Source organism: Triplophysa rosa, linkage group LG8 (assembly GCF_024868665.1).
Source record: "Triplophysa rosa linkage group LG8, Trosa_1v2, whole genome shotgun sequence".
NCBI classification, from domain to species: Eukaryota; Metazoa; Chordata; class Actinopteri; order Cypriniformes; family Nemacheilidae; genus Triplophysa; species Triplophysa rosa.
This window is the reverse complement of record NC_079897.1, coordinates 4,975,607-4,995,944: the sequence shown is the minus strand read 5'-3', so window position 1 is coordinate 4,995,944 and position 20,338 is coordinate 4,975,607. Positions and strand designations below refer to the sequence as shown.

Genomic DNA, 20,338 nt, shown 5'->3' with positions numbered 1-20,338 from the left:
GCCACAAAGAACCTTTTATAAACCAGAATGGTTCTTCAGATGTTAAAGGTTCTTTATGGAACCAAAAGGTTCATCTATGGCATCGAAGAAGCTTTATGTATCTGCAACTCATCCCTTTACTTTTTTTTTAGCATATTGAATACCATTTGTATAAAATGGTTTTACTAGCAAGACCATGGTTTCCTTTGTAATTGCCATGGTTTAACAATAGTAGCCATGTGTTTTTGGTTTTATTTGCAACATAACCATGGTTACTTTTCATAAGAGATGAGCAGAATAATTCCATCCTTTTCATCACAGATAAACCAAGACAAAATATTTTCCTTTTAAATATTTAATAGCTTTTAAAATTATTTGGCTTACTACATTTGACCTGTGTATCACATTGAACATACAAAATAACGAGAAATAGTTAATCCATGATCTATTAAATGATGCGTTGATGTAAATGTGACCCTTCTGAGTGAACGGAGAGCAGAACGTTGCACGTGATAGAGGTCTATTGTGTACAGCACCTAAAACACCTTTTACACTAATAACATCATCTCAGGTACACCTGAACACAATTCAAACTGATTTAAATAGATATTTTGTACAGCGGGTCTTTAGATATTTAGCTAGAAATACTTTAGATATGTAGATACAAAGATATCTAGAAACAAATCAAACAGTTTTCTGTATGTTCACTGAAGGACAATCGCTAAAATCAATGAATCCAATAAAAGATGCCAAGATTCCCGTAAGAACAACAGAAAACATCCGGGACAATTTGAGATAACATCTTCATTTCAAAGAGCTTGATTTCAGTCAGTCAGTGAGTCAAAGAAAGCACTGAGATTGTTGGTTCATATCACAATCGTTTCAGAAAGATTGCTGTTGTCGATGAGCTCCACGTGCTCAGTCCCATTCATGTCACTCTGAAACAAAAAAGCTACCGTCAAAGTGAAATTGCACCACCAACAATTCAGTATTAAACATTGAAATTCATCTTGATATAAATAAAAAAACAACAAGAATAAAACCCAACAGGCATAAAAAAATATTCCTCTTTTTGTTTCCATGATACATTTCAAGTAGGCTACACCAAGTTTATTTCACATCAATTGTAGAACATCTTAAAGCAGAAGCACTATTAACTCACATCATACTGTAAGCTTGACGTGTTGGACAGGGACACACTGTGCACTGCAGCTTTTCAGGTAAATTATTTTAACATATTTTGTGCGGAGATCCTGTTTTCGAGTGTAAACTGAGCTCTCAGCTCAACTATTTACCGCAGCATGTTCCACAGAAACACATCCAAAGTGATTGTTCACATTCACAATAATAATATGAAATCAGTGCTGTGACAGCACCAAATATTGCACGTTCAGATGCTTGAGACACAACTGTAGTCTGTACAGTATGTACACGGTATCTGCGCTCTGTTCCCAGAGAAAGTGTGCGTTAAATAAGGGGTTTCGCTTTCCCCTCCATTCAGACGGGTTAGAAGTGGATCTGTGTGCTTTTGGATGGGTTTCGTGAGCTTCTTTGGGATTTTGAGTTTCAAGAATTGCACTTTGCTTGTTTTATTTGAGTCCAAGAAAGATAAGCGCCCATCCAAAAGCCCCGGAAACATGCAGTGTGTTGAACAGGTGCCATTTTGTTTCAAATCACGCAAAGATTCCTGTAAAAACACTCCTCATGCTCGCCTAGTTTAAATATTTTCTGCATTTTCATTATGCAATATAATGTTCCGTAAAAATGTGTTCACTTAACATCATTTTGTTTCGAGAGTCATCTCCAATCTTTTCTAGGGCACACCCTGTGGAAAAATCAGGAAGCTTGTCAGTGCCAAATTAAATGTCCCACAAGGACTACAATTCCTAATCTTCAGTCCGAAAGAGCAAACTAAATAAATAATTATACATTTAAAAACCTTAACAATGATGTACTATAAATTAACATTTTAATTAATCTATTTTTTACTTAATATTATTATTGGCTAAGCCTTTGAGATCTGAACTACACATGACAACAATTCGCCATGAAAACCAGTGCATTTGATCATTATCGTTATATAATGGTAATGTTATCAATCTTTAAAGCATTTAAAGCTCTTCCCAATTGTTCCATAGGATGTTACATCACAGAATCACAATAGTAAAGAAGCTAAAAGCCTTAACAGCGCTAATACACAGAGAAACCTGCCGAACACAGAATCCGTGAGGTTTTATCTGAGAATTGCAGCAAATTGAAACATCAACAGCATTAGATTCCAACGACACTGGGTTTATCTTCACCCATCGGATATTCTAGATCTTTCTTAGACAAAAAATAATCCAAGATATCATCAGAACGCTATCCATCATGTATAAGTAACAGATTATTTGGAATTATTTAACGATCTTGTGACGATAAATAACAGTGATTTTCTCTTCCATAAACTGAATTTGGACATACATGGTATGGATTCGAATTAGAGCAGGTGTGCCTCAAAGAAGAAGTGGATGAAACAGCCAGCGCTGACTCTCTGTCTTCCCTCTACCTCTCAATCTCCATTCATTTCCATCACCTTTTCCGTGAGGATTTCCCGGAAAGTCGAAAGCTGCTTCATCTGCTCCGTCTGCATCGAGTGTCTCCTTATCAGTTTCTTCTTCATCTTAAAGTCTGGCCGTTTTGGAGATGAAGGGGCGACCGGCAGCAGGATCTTGCTTCCGGAGTGAACCGGAGAGGTGGGTTTTCCATTAGCCCGGATATCAGGAATAGGTCGCTGGGGGTTGACGTTGAGAGGAGGGAGGAACCCGGGCCGCGTCTGGGAGATGTGATCCAAGAGGAGGGTGCCGGATCCCCGCCGTTCCAACAGTCCTGGTGGACGTCTCCGCATTGTGATGGGAGACACCGAGTTGGGAATGCTCTCCAGAGATTCTCGGGAGGAGCTGGTGAGGAGGGACAGGGGTGAGGCGTTGTACTTGCGACGCTCCACGGAGACGCGTCCGGAATCAGGAGATCCGGGGATGGAGGTGGGACACAGATGGGTGTCTGACTCGTAGTGTTCCATGCGAGTGAGTTTGGGGTGTTGTAGACCACGTATGGCCTGTGCCGTTGCCTGTGCCGCATTGTCCTGGGTTTCGGGGGCCGTGTTTCTGCGATACAGCGACTGGTGTTGGTGGACTTTATCAGCCCAGGATGAACCACACAGCGCTGCACAGTCCTCAGAACAGGACCGATCCATCAGCTTCGGAGAGGATGGATCATGGGTTTCTATGCTGTGTCTCCTTGACAGAAGAGGTCTGCCTGGACCTGAAACTGACAGCCCGTTCATCTCCGAGACCAATTTATCCTCTTCTGCTAAATCCCCTTCCATCCGCTCGACTCTCTCGGCTAGTACAGACGGAGCCACCAGGCCCCAGGGCTCAGAGTTCAGTCTTTTCAGAAGTTTGCGGGGTGGTGGTCTCCTCTCATTCTGCGGTCTGCTGGAGGGTAGCGGGAGCGCCGAACTCACAGCAAAGTTGAAGATACCCTCTTCACCAGGAGCAGAGCCAGATGTATGGATCTCCACCTCGGATGGAGACATGCAGGCAGGTGTGATTTTGTCCACCACACCTGGAGATGGTGGAGAGTTCAGGTATTGTTTGGTCTTTTTAGTGCCAGAGGGTGATGTATCTGTGGTAATAATGATCACCTCTTTTCCCTTGGCTTTGCAAGCATCTAGCAAGACCTGGAGAGTTTCTCTATTGCCCTTATTGATGGCGTGTACGAGCGCAGAGGCCCCAGCGTAGTCTTTTAAACTGGGATCGGCTCCATTTTCCAGCAGCAGGGACACCACTTCTTTACCTGCCTGTTCTGCACACGCATGCATCAAGGCAGTCCGACCTGATTTATCGGCTATATTTGGGTCAGCTCCCTTCTCCAGGAGGTACCGCACCATTCGCTGCCGGGTTTGCGGATCATCATATCCCGCCAGACAGGCTGCTATTACAGGCGTCTCCCCTCGCTCGTTCCCTTCATTGATGTAGGCTCCGCCCTCCAGAAGGAGGCGTGCGAGACGGAGTTTGCCCTGGAAAACAGCTTTCAGAAGGGCATTGCCCTCTGTGTGCAAGGCCCCTCCATCACCCATGATGTCTCACTCTCCGCCACTAGAATCCCAGAAATTCTGGCCCTCTCCTCCTCCAGCCTCAGCACTGTCGACACATCGCAGCTTAGATCCCGGTCAACCTGGAATAAAAATAGAAGACAAACAGAATATTGTTAAAAGTCTGACACTCATGACACAGTGAAAAGCTTAGTAAAAGGTATAAAAATAACAATACAAAAATATATTATTGTAATTGTATTGTAATTGTGTAAAATATTTTATTTATATACAATATGTTAATGATTAAAAAGGAACATTTTACTGTATATTTTAATATAATTATACATAAACATTTTATTGTAATCACTAAATATATTTGTATTGTAATTATTGTTCTGTATTTGTATAATATTATGGTTATATAATATTATAAAGAATCATCTTTATAATATTATATAATACTTAATTTATTATAAAATACTAAATCATGATTATAATAAGAATAAATTTACATTTACATTTAGGTATTTAGCAAACGCTTTTATCCAAAGTGACTTACAGGAGAAAATAAGGAAACAAAGCGATTTGTTTTTTTAAAATATTTTTTTATATCATCATTATAAGTAGTACTATAATATAATCATTCATAAATACATTTTAATTGTAATTATTGTTCTGTATTATTTGGATATAATATCATATAATACTACGAAGTATCAACTTTGTCATATGTTATAATACAATATTTATATAAAATAATAGTAAATAATAATTATAGAAAATTTCAAATTAAAATATTCAAGTGGACAGAAGTTGTTTGTTTACTCTCCTCACTAAAGAAGGTCTATTGAAAAGTATGATCATTTTGAAGAGTGTTTGTTTGACAGGTATATTATTCCAGGAACAATAAAAGATTTAGGAACACATCCCACTGCACACAAACACAGACACACAAATAAAATCACTGTACAACACTAAAGCATAATTCACAGATACTGTGCATTTTATAATGTGAACATTGTGTTCAGACACCGTGTGCAGCCCTGCTCTCTTTAACCCAGTCTCCTTTTTCTTCTCTGTAATGAAGGCAGAGACGATGACAGTCCACTAAGGAAAAGAAAATTGAAATCCTGAGAGGCACAAAGAGCAGGACATGTGACAAGCACGGACGGTTCTGTAAACGTACAAATGACTTATAACAAGTATTCATTACCTTACACAGACACCATAGATTTAGCAATTTAACAAAAATCTTTTTATGTATCTAGTAATATCACAATTGCACGGCAGAGCAAATAACGCATAAGAAAAAAATGTATAATAATTATAAAAAGCCCAAATCCTCACTTCTAAAATTTCACGTTACATTCACGATAAGCCCTCAATTGCTTATCGCTTGAGCCATACAGACTGTTTGAAAGCAGATCATTACATTAACTATCTTAGCAAGACGATTAAAAAGTGACAAGCGATGAGGCAGGAGGGCATCCGGCGCAATAACAGCATTATTAACATGCCACAGCGCTCTGAATCAGCATGGACTTATTTGAAATTCAATGAGCCGGAAGTCAAAGGCCATAGTGATACAGGCACAGCAAGGAAGGAGTCCCATGTCCTTCCAGAGAGAAACTGATCAATGAGCTAGACGAACAGAGGAGGACAGGGGATTCATATTGGTTGGGCTATAAGTGGACGGTCGATCACGATTTGTCCAGGAACCTGGTGACGTTGACTGACCATTAAAGGTAAGCACGTAACATCAATCTGAGATGGACGTCTCTCGATCTTTATTTTAGTAACTCACGCCTGTATTGCAGGTATCCACAGTGTGAATGTGCTTATCTTCCTCCAATCTGATCTGACCAAAAAAGCGGTCCAATGCACAGAATTTTGTGTACACATAATTTGTATGATTTATTTCTTACAGCCTTCCTCTCTTCATCACTCTGCAGAAATACCCTGAGCAGTGAGCACAGGCGATAAAACACAGCGATACGAGAAGACATGGCAGATTCGAGAGAGCAGTGTGCGAGCCGTGCAGCATTCGCATCCTTCCTGCATTACACCGATACACCCACAGAGCCCAAGCTGCTCCTCCAGTCTGCCTCCTTAAGACATCTCAGAGCTCAGTCCAGGAATGCAAGAGCTTTGCTTTCTGATTATGAGAGCTGGAAAAGAAGAGGGAGAAAACTGTGCTTTTTTCTAAGTGCAGCCGAAAAAATGCGTCTTTAAGGGTCTGAAGTTTCAAGCAATCGAGACAGTGAGGTTAATCTCTCGTCTCACACGCGGGCAGCATGGATGAGTCATCCATGATAGACTCGCAGGAGAAATGTGGCACCACGACTTGGGGCAGATCGCTCAAAAGATCAGTCTCCTGAAACCCAACGTGCTGACCTGATGTCATACGAGTATTAAAATTGGAAGACGGCGCTTTATACTTTAAAGCTGATTATTGCAATATGAAATGTTTTGTCCTGCCCCAGTTTAATGCGACAACTTCCTAAGTGTGTCATTTGTAGTTCTTTTAAGAACCACAGAGCCCCAAAAGTGTAAACACCAGGGGCTTTGTGGTGCTTTGAAAACACGCTGTTTGTTTAAACATCCCATCCAGCCCAACATAGCAACAATGACTCAACCTATGGTGTTCATTTGGGGGGTGGGACTGTCTGCTCGGGTGACCAATGGCGGAGGGGAGAGCGTTTGGAGAAACCTGTTTGAAAATAATGATCATTTGTGCTATTCTGTTCTGTGACATTAGTGATGCCCGTGTGATATCTTTCTCTTCGCTCACGTACTCCAAAACAGATGTTGTCTCACGAGATATATTGGAAACGTTGTACTTTTATCACCTCGCCTCGATTCATAGAGCCGGATGAAATGTCCTGCAATTCATCAAGATCTCTCGCCCAATCATTTGTTCTCATCTTCCCGCAGCATACTGCGTGCATGCATCTGTAAAGGGAGTAGAGAGCTGTTTGACATTCATCACACCAAAATAAACTTGCCTATTTTGCAGTATGTTAAGATACACTTGCGTGTTAGTACCACACTGGGGGAAAGAGGGAGGGAGGGTTACACACCACGCTGTCTTGTAGGGACAAATCGTATCTAATTCTCTCCGGTCTCTAGACAGATGATGGAAATGAATATCATGTCTTAATCCTCACGCCTCTGAGAGCCTCCACCTCCTGCCTTTCTCCTTTATGTAACAACACTGTTCGTGTGAATCAATCCTGAAATACAGATTGTGTGAGGGACGCGCCCGTGACCAAAATGGGCTCCACAGTCAGGCGTTAACGCCCTCCCGCCCTTACCGATAGCTCTGCGGTGCTGTTTGCCTCGTTAGATCACACAGTTCCGGGCAGGTGCAATCACTTTTACGGCGTCTGAGAGAGCGCAGCATCCATCAGCGGCATGCCGATGACCCTGTGACCCAGTCACATCAGAACCGCTGAGGCTCTTCATCACTCATATTGGCAGCTTTAAAGAGAATCGCACTGCAGAGAGGCAATGAGATTATCTCCGTCATACTAAACTTCCTAAGCGATGCTGACACGTCCTCTGAACCGCATTTATTGTTTTTTTGTGTGTTTAGCGTTTACCGTGGCATGTTTATGCTTGGCTGATATTTTCATCCGCTTGCAGGTTGTGCTGTCGTCATGGTGGACCACAGGTTGTTTTGCTCCTACATTTAGTCTGTAATGAGATGAATGACAACAGAAGCACTTGACTCGTCTGGACTAAGTGTTTGTTGATTTATAGAGCCGAGAATGAATTCTCCTCCAATTTAAGAGCAATCTGCGCCTCTCCTTGAACAACTGTACACAACTTCACTAGCCTCAAACTACAGACAATCAGACAACTGAACTGTTTTATGGGTATAGATTGAGAAACTATTCAGCAAATATGGGTGATATCTTACATAATTATAGATTATAATTATAACTTAATCAGCCTCGAAAGATACAGAACCATGGCATGTTGATGTATGGGTAATTCTGACAAAGACATCCCAGGCATATATCTACTCGAGATACATAAAACATAGATTACAATAGATTATATTTATTTTTTACATGAAGGAACATTGGGATGTTTTGAATTTTTACATTATTGTCAAGACAGTGAAGATCATAATTTACCAATAATGTAACCACAAATTTAACCTAAATTTAAAAATATTTTTCAATATTGAGCAGAAAGTGAGCATGGAAGTCTGTATCTCCAATGATTATAAATAAGGGACAAAGATAAGTTAGGATATTCATATTATGTTCTGTATATCTAATAATTTCTGCGTTATTACTTTTGTCTCTACTCTCTGTACTATTCTGTATTTACTGTAAGCCTGTTTTGAAACAATTCAAAACACATTTGAGCAAAATATGCCTAATGTTTTAGAAAATTACGTAACAGTGCAAACAGACTTGCTAAAATAGACTATCCAAAATTCAACAAAAGCCATTTTTGTAAAGTCAAACCTATTTCATATACATGATCATATTCGCAGTTTCTCCAGTGAATACCGTAGTGGGGAAAAAACTTCATACTTTTTATAAATGCAATAAGATTGTTTTTTTTCCAAAATAATTGTGTGAACATGTTGTGTCGCTGTCCGCGGTGCTGAACCCGTTACAGCAACTGGCTGTTAGAATTTCGTGGGCTCCAGATGAGATTTATGCGCCAGCTGCAAATATCTCGAGCTCGGACTATTTTTAGTCTCGAAGCATCAAATTTAGTGTCTACTCACGTCAGCTCTCTGACTGACGCAAAGCTCCTGTGTCCACAAATGAACTTCCAAACGCCAGACCTGCACCATACAGGCGTAAAATGTAAGTTTCTGTCAAGTAAAATAAAAGAATGAACAATCGTTAAAAAAAATGTCTCTTCCCCTTCTGACATCAAATTCTCGGTGCTCGTATTTGCGTTTTAAAGCACCAAAATACCTTTACACGATGTTCAGTGTCAAAGCAGCGGAATCCGAATTGCGGTGCATGAATTCACCCGCTCTCCACATATAGCAACGAACGTTTATAAAACCTTACGAAGCTGCAGCCACATGATGAACAACATTTATTCCTAAAATACCAGCTTTTACATGCAACGAGCAGCTCTGCATTATCTGGCGAGATATTTTCATCCTCACACATGCATCCCTATAATGATTTTATTTTCATGCATGATAGGCTACACAACACCGCAAAATAGCTGCAAAAGGCTTTGTAAAAGTGACAATGTAAAATCCAATAAAGTGCAAGAATTGTTTAAGATATGTAGGACTAAAGTCTGCGTACAAATTCTCAGCTACTAGCTGTCCTACATCTCTGTATAGCTTGGGTTTAATTAACGAGTATTAATTTTATTCAATTAATAAACCTATATATAACCAGGGACGCGATTTTTATAGTCACGTGCAGGAGGAGAGGTTTTACCGTAGAGGTGTTGTCTTCACTCCATCCGAGCGGCTGGTTTTAGCCCGAGAATCCAGCTGCTGTCTGCTGATCCCCGTGTCTTACATCCCCCACATCATCTCTCCTCCTGCGACCGAGAGTTTGGGAGACTCTGCGGGGGCGTGGAGTGGGCAGTGAGCTGATGCGAGTCTCCCACGATCGCGCACGGACACACTGAGGTCCAACTTCACTGTGCAACCGCTGACTGACTGACACTTCGCATAAGCAGCTCTGCTTTCCACTAGGGGGAACTTCTTTAATTTTTTTATGTCTTTTTTTCATTTTCGGTTGCGCCCCCTGGGTGTGGGTGTCATGGTGTGATGCTTCACATGTTTTAATATATATAAGACAATACGTTTTGGATTAAAAAATCGAATGTCTTTTGATAATATTAAAAAGGGTGACATGGACCAAATATGGCTCTTGTGCATGTGACACATGAGAAACATACATGTAGGTGGGCTGTTAATATGTGGAGATGTGTCTCTGACCTCCGTGTGCAGGTGAGTTGAATTTGTACAGTGTAATAGGCTACCTGTCACTTTCGTGTAGTCTTCCAATTGTTTCAGTTCAATAAAAACCTTTAAAATGAAATGCACATATTCTGCAGAGGTGCATGTCCTTCCTCAACCGAGAAAAATTATTTTGTAATAATATTGCAGGGCTTTACACCTTTTTTAATTTTGGGGGCTAAATATATATCAAGGCCCTCTGCAGGAGGTGTGAAAGAATTCTCAGACTGCATAAATACTAATTCAGTGACTATAGCTATTATTGAACACAGTTTCTATGGCAACTGATTCAGTGGATTCCGACAGAAGCGTTCCCACGGTGACATGCACATACTGCAGGAGAGAGAGAGAGAGAGAGAGAGAGAGAGAGAGAGAGAGAGAGAGAGAGAGAGAGAGAGAGAGAGAGAGAGAGAGAGAGATTTCAGAAGTAACTGCTCGTCCTTTTTCCTTTTTCTTTTAAATTATAGTTTTAATTCTTATTTCTCTCTCATACGCATTTATACATTTAGCAAACCTAGTTATAGTTGTACCGTTTCTAGCTTTCTAGAGGATTTCAGTGCCATATAGAAAAACTTTTTGAAAACAAACAGAACTACATGAACTGCTCAAGTAAATCGCGCTATGTATTTTTTAAGTGCTTAACTGTGCTCATTGAATTTGAATAAATCTTTAATAGTTCGCAGAAGCGGAACTATAAGTCTACGCAGCACTTGTTTCCGACCGGCGGAGATTTGTGGCAGCGGACGAAAACAATGATGCTGATGTTTGTTTGGCAAGCGATTTTTCGGTTTAACGTTTCAATAAAATCCGAATTTCCATTAAAAGGGTTCTGCTTATGATTACTGCAGATTTTACTAGATGTTTTGAGAACAATGAATCGAATTTATAAGTAACGTTAGAGAAGAAATTTCGTCGCACAGCCGCATGTGAGTGCACGTGGCGTTTAAACGTTACATTTGCCATAAAATATCTAATAAAAATGCTTAATACAATGTAATACAAATAAGATCTAATGCATGCACATTTAGTAAAATACATATTGCAAAATGTTCCTCAATTTACTATTATAGTCTGTTTTCTGACTGTGTTAATAAAAAGCAGCATATTAACATTTACAGGGTACAATAAGGTTAGCATATGCATCTACCAACATGAACTATGTAACGTTATGTCTATGTGCGATATAAATTTCAGCATTTAATCTTTAGTTAATGCTAATACAATTTTTTCATGTTAGTTCACATTTTATTAACTTGTGTTAACAGATACAACTTTTAATTTTAGTAAATGCTAAAATTTCGTAAACTAAGGTTAATAAGTTGTGTATTAGTATTTTGTTACTATATTGTGTGTTACCATTCAAAGCAAAAAAATAAACATTAAATGAAATAAATCTGATATGTTGTGATTGTTTCTCAGATAATGGCAGGTAGGGGGAGAGGGCAGCTCACCTTCTCTGTGGAGATTATTGGGATCGGTAAAGGCGAAAATCTACCTCCATCCTGCATACAGCCAACACCTGTATATCCTGTGAGTTTAACGAGAGAATAAAAGCACTGATCTGACATCAGACGGATAATAACAGCAACACTGTAACTCTGAACCACTGTTAGAAAACCTGTCTCATGCACGTTGACCCCACAAAAAAGGGTTTAAACAATTAACCAACATTTATGAAACTATTAATTTCATGACAATAGCCAGCAAGAAATAAAAAGAAATATAGCAGAGGCGCAAGTGTTTCTGAAACCACATTCGTAAATTGTGTCAAGAATACATTTTGAGGGTCGCTGTATAATAAAGCTCCTCTGTAGTCATATGGTAATGAAATTCTATTCTGACCGGCGCTGCTTCTATTGGTTTGTCACTTTATGTCAAAGATCCCTGATAAACAACCCAGTAATGTTGCTAATATCTAGAAATGATTTACGTGTGTCACATGGAGTCAGTATTTCAGCAGGTGTTTGTGTGACCCCTGACACTGGGCAGATGTGCGCAGAAACATCAGCTGTGTCTAGTATTCACACCTGTGTTTGATGTTCCAGCCACTGGAGCAGAAGCCGGTGCCCCTGCAGACGGGCGAAGAGGCCGAATACATGCTGGCACTCAAACAAGAGTTCAGAGGAGCCATGAGAACGCTCCCGTTTTATATCCGCCCTACTGCACCCAAGAAAGGTCAGATTATGGTCGAGGAGAGGCGATTCACCTCTTTTATACATTCTGCTTTTTGATAAAAGCACACACAGGTGCATTATGGGCAAAAATAATACTTTATCTTATCACAGTGTATTATATATCAACTACATTTTTGTTTTCAGATGGAATGTGTGTGTTTTTGGGGGATGTGTGAACTATAAATGTTTTTGTCTCCCCAACAGACGTGGAGCGCTATTCTGACAAATACCAGAAAACTGAGACGTCTGACATTTTGGAATGGAAGCCAGGTGAGTTAACACATCTAGGTTTGCACAGAGTGTCTTTTTACCTGTGAAAATCTGTATTCTCTACATTCATGTGTGTTTTTCAGACTGGAGACGCTTTCCAAAGGAGCTGCGTGTGCGGGAAACGAGAGCCTCAAAGGACAGTGAGTCTGTCTGATGTTAACTTACTCTAACGCTGGACACAGAGTTCTGATCCAGTCTAGTTCAGACACATAAAGCCTCCCATTATAGCCAAAACACGTTTGTAATCGTGCTCTTTTTAAAGCCCAGATAAGAGAGCAGGTGAGGCAGAAGTGCTCATGAATGAGTGTGTAAAGATGTGCCGCTCCAGCAGGCCTGAGCTTCACTCTGACTCATCACCGTCTCAGGAGAAATCAGAGAGACAGCCGCACTACACACATCTCCAAAATGAAAGGGTGGAGAAAGAGAGAAAGATAAGAGAGTTAGTTGAAGGTTTAGGCTGGAAGCGCGTCTGTCACTAAGAAAGGCTAGAGGAGTTTATATTTAGTCGTTTTGTACCTTTCGCCAGAAAAATCAATAGGGATGCTGTGATCGGTGTGTAGATGTTTTTATGGAAGTCTACAGATGGATGTTGCTGATGTCATTTCCTCTGTTACAAACACGCTTGGGTTATGTTGTTGCAGAAAGCCCAGCTGTTCCCAAACAAGTCAAACTGCCGCGAGTGGACAAAGTGGAAATCATGCATAAACTGGAGGTGCATAAACACACATATACACCCGTTTAATCTGTTGTGGTGGTGACGTTGTATTTTTAAAGGAACAGTTGACCCCAAAATGAAAATTCTGTCTTCATTTACTCACACTCAAGTTGTTCCAAATCTGTATAAGTGTATTTGTTCTGATGAACACAGAGAAAGATATTTGGAAGAATGCTTGTAACCAAACAGTTCTTGACTACCATTATAGTAGGAATAATTGCTTTATACATTTCTTTGTTTGATTGAACACAAAAGAAGATATTTTGAAGAATGTAGGAAAGCAGACCGTTCTCGGGCACTTTTGACTACCATTGTCATTTTTCCTACTATGGTAGTCAATGGTGGCCAAGAACCTGTTTGGTTACAAGCATGAGCACAAATGAAGATATTTTGAGAAATGTCGACATTTGTGTCCACACAATGGAAGTCAATGGAGTCCAATGTTGTTTGGTTACCAACAATCTTCAAAATATTTTTGTGTTCTGCAAAAGAAAGAAAGTCATGCAGGTTTGAAATGACATAAGGATGAGTAAATCATGAAACAGTTTTAATTTTTTGGTCAACTATCTCTAAAGATTTCAGAATATTTTACTTTTTTATCTTACTCATGTTTACAAAAAGATTTATCATGTGGACCATGATCATACACAATGTGGGTCAAATCTGACACACATATTTGCACGCATTTTTTCTTACAATGCCATTAATCTGTAATGCACAACATTTCACATTTGAAATCAAATAAACGGTTTTAATTGACTTTAAACACGCTATACCTAGTTTTACTCTTTTTTATCATTTACTTATTGTGTGTTCTGGTTTCACCTTCATTATTGAAAAATGCCTTTTCTGCATGTAAAAATGTTACTGTGAGCGTTAGGGGATAGAAAATCCATTGATCAGAATATCAACACCTGCGTTTTTGCATTCAGACTCTGGAGCAGAAAGAGAAAGAAGGGAGTTCTGATGAAGAGGAGGCAGAGAAGAAGAAGCCAGAAGAGGAAGAGGCTGATGGAGAGGAAGTGTACGACGAAGAGGAGTTTGAAGACGTAATACTCTTTATTGTGGCAGATCATTTGATCAGGATTATCAGGGAACACGAGAATTTTTTTCCCTAAATTTAGCAACAAAACTAGATCTGCACTTTATACCTTGCCTGTATTTGTGTGTGACAGGAAACAGATTACGCCATGTCTTACTTTGACAACGGAGAGGAGTTTGGAGGTGACAGCGATGATAATATGGATGAAGCTGTTTACTGAAGCAGGCGACCGCTCCTCTGGAAAAGTGAGCATCACTGGCGCTGTCAATCCTGCAGGATTGTTCTGTGATGGATCATTTTGTGTGGCAGCTCATGTTGAGATCTGTATGCAGCGAGTTTCTTTTCATCCGGTGGGTCGGCAGAGCTGCAGATTGCTGACGAGGAGTGTTAGAATCAGAGCGCTGGAGCTGGAAGATGGAGAGAGACAGAGACTGAGATTTACTTTGATATCTGCCTCCACACACATGCTTTGCAGCTGTGTTTTACTAGAGCTTAGTAAGTGATTATTAGAGGTTACGGAAATAGTTTTACGTATTTGTTAGGTTTTAGACCATTAGACTTGTATAAATATATTTTATACATTTTAAGAATATGAATAGTAGCAGCAAATGTAGATGATTGTTATGAAGATTATGTTTTACAAACACTCTTGTGCTTGCACAGTTTTGTCTGATATTAGACTACTGTGTTTTTATCTAATAAATTGACACTTTGTCAAGACTCTGTCTTATTAAAAGACCTGATGAATGGATAGATGGACACTCATGTAATATAAGAGCTTAGAATTATAATGACCTCCGCATATGAGGTTTTTTTTTATGCGGTCTGTAGGGGGTGCTACTAACTTTCTACGCCACAATTGTGCAAAACTACCCACATACCAGCACTGCTTGTTATACACACATCTGATAATCAAAAATAATCTGGACTAAAGTTTTTGGTATGTCGTAAACATGTGGCATGCAAAGAAGATATTTTGAGAAATGTTGGTAACTCAACTCATGGACCCCACTGACCCATTTCTTAAAATATCTTATATATCAAATATCTATATATTTGTTTTCCACAGAAGAAAGCAAAACAGGTTTTGACAGCATGGGGGTGAATAAATAATGACAGAATTGTTATTTTGGGGTGAACTATTCCTTTAGGGAAACGTGTGTTCTCTGCATGTGCATATATTTCTTCCTGTAAGACGAAAGCTGGGGTTTCTTATTTTTCTCCCACACACCAGGAAAGAATTCAAATACAAAAAATAAAACTTAGCTCAGAAAATGATGAGCATTCCTGAGTCCTGACATGACCCTTCAACTGTAGATCACTGCTGTTTGACAGTTTTTCTAACAGCGGTTGAGCTTTAATCGAGGAAAGGCAAAGGGATTCTTCCAGGAATAAATGTGGGCTTCGTTTCAAGGAAGTGGAGTGCAGCTCATGTCCAGTGGAAGATTACAGTATCGAGAGGCCGCTGAAATAAGAGCAGGGCAGAGGGTTGACCATGCACGGAAGGAGCTGCTGGGACATATTTACTGCAGACAGACTTAAAGTAAATGATCAGACAATACAAATGTACACATCATTTCTTAGGACATTGTAAAGCATTTTGTTTACTAGTATTCAATAAATTACAGTTCAAAGATATATTGACAGTCTAGTTGCACCAAACAAAATCAGGTTTTGGATGTTCTTTATATGACCTAAATTTCCTTTAGGGCAAAATCCAGGTTCTGTTAAGAAAAAAAAACCTTTTTAGGTGCTATCATTTTGAATAATCTTTCCAAATCCACGTGGTGAACTAAAAAAACCCCAGAAAGAAACATTTTGTATTCAGTTAAGGACACCACATAAAATGTGACGTCATTTAACACAGCTCGGTGTTATTTCTGTGACTCAAGTTGTGTCGTCCCTCTCGTTTATTTAATAAAAAACATGACACATAAAACATGTTAAAAAGCACAAAACAAACAAACCTTTTTGACAGTGTATGGTTCTCATTAAATATTATTCTAATATTATACATATTACATGTATGCATCGTCCTATATCTATTCAAAACAAGTTACGGTGCATTTATATACATTGCATGTGTTTCCTGGAATCAAACCCATTTCCTGTTGCAAGTGTCCAAGAGAGCGGACATGACAGACAGCAAAACATGTACATATGTGAGCTGAGAGTACACGTCTTCCAGGCCCTGTGGTCTAAAAGCAGAGTGAAACTGAAGTACCGCAAATACACAAACACTTACCGAGGCAGTTATCCCGACTAAGTAGGTGTGGAGATGTCCTCGTCCTTCATCACTGCTCATTAGGATGCACCGCTGCCTGTGGTGATCGTGTACTGGAAACAAAAGCAACCTAAGGACCCTCCGTAACAATCTACAACCCGTCCTGCCCTCCACAGGAGGGTGAATAATTGAGTTTTATACACAGAACACTACATCCAGGCAAACAAATGCTTTTCTTGGAAAATTTGACACTTGGGGTCCGAGATTGTAAGAAACTCAGCATGGTAAATTCTTCATTAGGGTTCATATCTCTACACATTGCATATAAATGTATCTGAAAATATAAGCATCTGCTCCCAGCCATCATACGGAGTTGTTTGTCTTGGTTTTGTGTCCATACAATGGAAGTCAATGTGAGCCAATAGTGTTTGGTTACCAACGTACTTCAGAATATCTTCTTTGGTGTTCTGCAGATAAAAGAAAGTCATACAGGTTTGGAATGACATGAGTGAATAAATTGTCAGGGTATTGAAACACACGGATTCAAAAGCGGGTACAAACACAGGCAGATGCACTGTAAGAATCCAATAGAGTCTAGTGGCGGCCGGGAAATCCAGAGGACGATGAGTCGGCAGCGCCGGCCGCGGGTGATGCAGCAGTGGTAGGGAATAACTCCCAAGGGGCACCAACAAATTCAAAACAAGGAAAACAAAGACCCAAATAAAATTCCAAATAAACCGTAGAACTTTAACTAAATCCAAGGGAAAAAAATAATCCACAGAAAAGTCATACACACATCTCAACTAGACAAGAGGTATTGGCAAGAGCCAGGTGCGGTATTGGCAAGAGCCAGGTGCGGTCCAAACAAAAGCAAAGATCGCACAAAGATGGTGAGAAGTGGCAGTGACTAAATGGGGAAAACTAACAAGCGCAGGTGAAAACACTAAGACTAACTAGGGAATAATAGGTGGCAGATGGCGGGGCACACTAACACGCAGACAGTGAGCACATGGATATGTCAAACCGTTCCCACATGCTCGGGACATTCACACTCTCACAACAGAAGAAACAAAACAGACATGTGTCAACCCCAGGACCCAACATAAACGATGAAAGAATTTTCTTTTTTGGGCGAACTATCCCTTTAAACACTGTCCGGATTTTCTGTAGTATAGATCTGAGCACAAGAAAACCTCTCTCTTGGGCCGAAAAGGTCATTGTGCTCAGGTTTACTGTGTTTGTCTGTCTATCCGTCTGGCTGTCTACAGCTGATTATGGGGATCTCCAAATGCCATGATCAGTCATCTAAAAGGTCATTTACCTTTAATAGACTGACCTCTATTTTAACTATCTAAATCCAGTCTGGAGTGAGTCTGCACAATTACACAAATAGTAAAAGTTTAAAAAACCATTTAAGCTAGATTTTAAATGTAAGAAACTGTTAGTGGTGCTTGCCCACGCAAAAGAAAAGTGGGCACCATGATGCTAGGATGCTGTGGGTGGTTTTTAGCACATTGCTATGCGGTTGCTAAGGTGTTCTGAGTGGCAGTAATAACAGCTTTCAAAGGCAAGCACCACTAACAATCCACTTTTGGCGGTTCATAAAGCAGGACATCCATCATCACTGTATGTGCTATATAATCTTTTCTATCATATAAAATGTCTGCTTCACTCCAGCTATAGGTTATTGGTTACACGCCCAACTGACATCCTCTCTATGATGTATTTTATCAAATGCTTTGGATTCTAGGCCATGCTGTGTAATACAAATATCAAGGCCCATGTTGCACCTGTCAGTCAAAGCGGAGAGTCCTGGCCTCTCATGGGAATAGACAGCATTAGTCAGCAGTACGACCCATACTCTGCTCACATACACTCAAGTAACCAAAGGCACTGGTATAATGAAAAAACAGAGACTAACAAAGCAGTATCAGGGTTTTTGGACACGCACTATGGTAATACCAGGGCAATCTATACCATGGTAAATGAATATGGTAAACGTTCTGGCACAGGTATTACAGTCTGATACTATCACTATCATGGCACTGCCACAGTACATTTTTGTAAGAGGAACATCTTGGTGAGATGGGAAATGGGGCAACAAAGAATGCTTATAACCAGTTTTTGGCCACCATTGACTAAAGGAAAAATGACAGTGGTAGTCAAAAGTTCCCCAGAACTGTTTGTGTTCCTACATTCTTCTTTTTTGGGGTGAAATGTTTCTTTAAGTATTATAAAATATAAAAAATATTAATATTAAGAAATTGTCATCTTTCCTAACTTCAGATCTAATCCTACATGTAAACATTGTTCAGTCGATTCTTATTGTCATTAGACAAAATGTTGAATGCACTCTCAGTTGTAAGTCACTTTGGATAAAAGCATCTTCTAATTGAATACATGTAAATGTAAATCTGTCTCACAGCATAAATGGAGTTGACTAATGTATGGATACATTATCTTTGTTGAAATAAGGAAGCTTATAAAAGACAAGAAGAGAGTTTCACTTAGTGAACATCTGAACTAGGCTAAAGTTCAAAACCTGGATGGACACAGGGAGAACGTGATGGATGTCACAAGAGGCACAGATCTTTTTTGAGAGCTCTGTGAAAAAGAGAAACTTGTGGAAACAACCGCATCATGTTTCTTAGTTTCTCAATTAATGATTCCAAGATTGCTGGTGATGCGATTGATGCAGTATGTTGCAGATTCTGGTGAAGATGGTGAAGGTGAAGATTCTGCGTTGGCTGCCAATTGTTTGTTTATTGCCTGGTAGTTAAAGGTGAAATATATAATTTCTGTTTCACTAGGGTCATGAAACAGATACTGTAGACTCATGCCATTAGTTAAGCCAGTGTTGCTGAGTTGTGCTATGTTTTAATAGCATCACAGATCCAGTGTTTACATTTTCAGCGCATCCATATCTTACATATAGTTTGTTGCACAATTAAGAGAAAGTCATTTAACACAGACGAAAACACAGAAGACACTCTGTACCTTTGAGGTGTTTGTTTTATAACACTGTTCTTTTGCACAATGGGTGCTGGAGAAAGTACAATATGTATTTTGCACCACACAGGAGACAAAGGATAATATATTTTTTGGCCGACGGCTCATCTCCCACCTGTCATTCACACAGGGTCCTGTCCTCTCTGTTGGGAGTAGACAGCATTAGTCACCAGGACGGCCAGTACTCCACTCACATTACACTGGAGAAATCAAAGACACCTGGGTTATAGCAGAGATTAGGCCTAGATGACTGGCAAAATGAGTTGAACTCTAGAATGTTCTTGAATTTCCTTCAGATATCTAATGAATATAATGTGTTCATGGAAACATTTTCTGGTGAATGTTCATAGTCTAAAGGCACAAATTTTATTTGTGACCTTGGACCACAAAACCAGTCATAAGTAGCATGGGTACAGCCAACAATACATTGTATGGGTCAAAATGATCGATTTTTCTTTTTATGCCAAAAATCATTAGGATATTAAGTAAAGAACATGTTCCATGAAGAAATTTTGTAAATCCCCTACCGAACCAAATTTTCGTGACCAAAAATGGCCGGAAACACACCTACAAACATCACTCGCTGCCCGCTCTTTGGGAATTAACCACTTAAATTTGGTATCTATGTAAAGCTCAGAATTTCAGCTTTCAGGTTCATCTTCTCTCCACAACGTCATTACAGTGGTAAGCCAATAGAGAGCGTTAAAACAACCCCGTTTCTTCTTAACAACAGCATGCTACAGCGCATGTGATTAATTTATTCAAATCTTAAAATCCCAGAGTTAAAGGAAAATATCACTCAAAAATAACATTTATTTTATTTACTCACCCTCATGTCATTTTAAACCTGTATGACTTTCGTTTTTCTGCAGGACACAAAAGGAG

General features: G+C 39.6%; 2 protein-coding genes across 9 annotated transcripts; one reads left to right on the top strand and one right to left on the bottom strand.

Annotated features, from left to right (window-relative positions):
* Positions 1-325: 325 nt before the first annotated feature.
* Positions 326-9,956, bottom strand: LOC130558530 (ankyrin repeat domain-containing protein 34A). 6 transcript variants are annotated; one of them, XM_057340987.1, is made up of 6 exons: positions 9,490-9,956; positions 8,808-8,897; positions 7,660-7,753; positions 7,372-7,554; positions 2,555-4,197; positions 326-917 (listed from the first exon to the last, which is right to left on the bottom strand). In XM_057340987.1, exons 5-6 carry the CDS (start codon positions 4,097-4,099, stop codon positions 846-848), a joined length of 1,617 nt encoding a protein of 538 aa, XP_057196970.1. In that variant the 5' UTR covers positions 4,100-4,197; positions 7,372-7,554; positions 7,660-7,753; positions 8,808-8,897; positions 9,490-9,956; the 3' UTR covers positions 326-845. The 6 variants fall into 6 exon arrangements, with proteins under 6 accessions (XP_057196970.1, XP_057196968.1, XP_057196971.1 ...); XM_057340985.1 differs by lacking the exon at positions 7,372-7,554; XM_057340988.1 differs by lacking the exon at positions 8,808-8,897.
* A 789-nt stretch (positions 9,957-10,745) lies between these two features.
* On the top strand, positions 10,746-14,938 carry polr3glb (RNA polymerase III subunit GL b). 3 transcript variants are annotated; one of them, XM_057340172.1, is made up of 9 exons: positions 10,746-10,945; positions 11,439-11,549; positions 12,065-12,194; positions 12,398-12,463; positions 12,547-12,603; positions 13,105-13,175; positions 14,111-14,227; positions 14,354-14,465; positions 14,553-14,938. In XM_057340172.1, exons 2-8 carry the CDS (start codon positions 11,442-11,444, stop codon positions 14,438-14,440), a joined length of 636 nt encoding a protein of 211 aa, XP_057196155.1. In that variant the 5' UTR covers positions 10,746-10,945; positions 11,439-11,441; the 3' UTR covers positions 14,441-14,465; positions 14,553-14,938. The 3 variants fall into 3 exon arrangements, with proteins under 3 accessions (XP_057196155.1, XP_057196154.1, XP_057196153.1); XM_057340171.1 differs by having other exon boundaries at positions 10,746-10,791; positions 14,354-14,938; XM_057340170.1 differs by having other exon boundaries at positions 14,354-14,938.
* Positions 14,939-20,338: the final 5,400 nt, after the last annotated feature.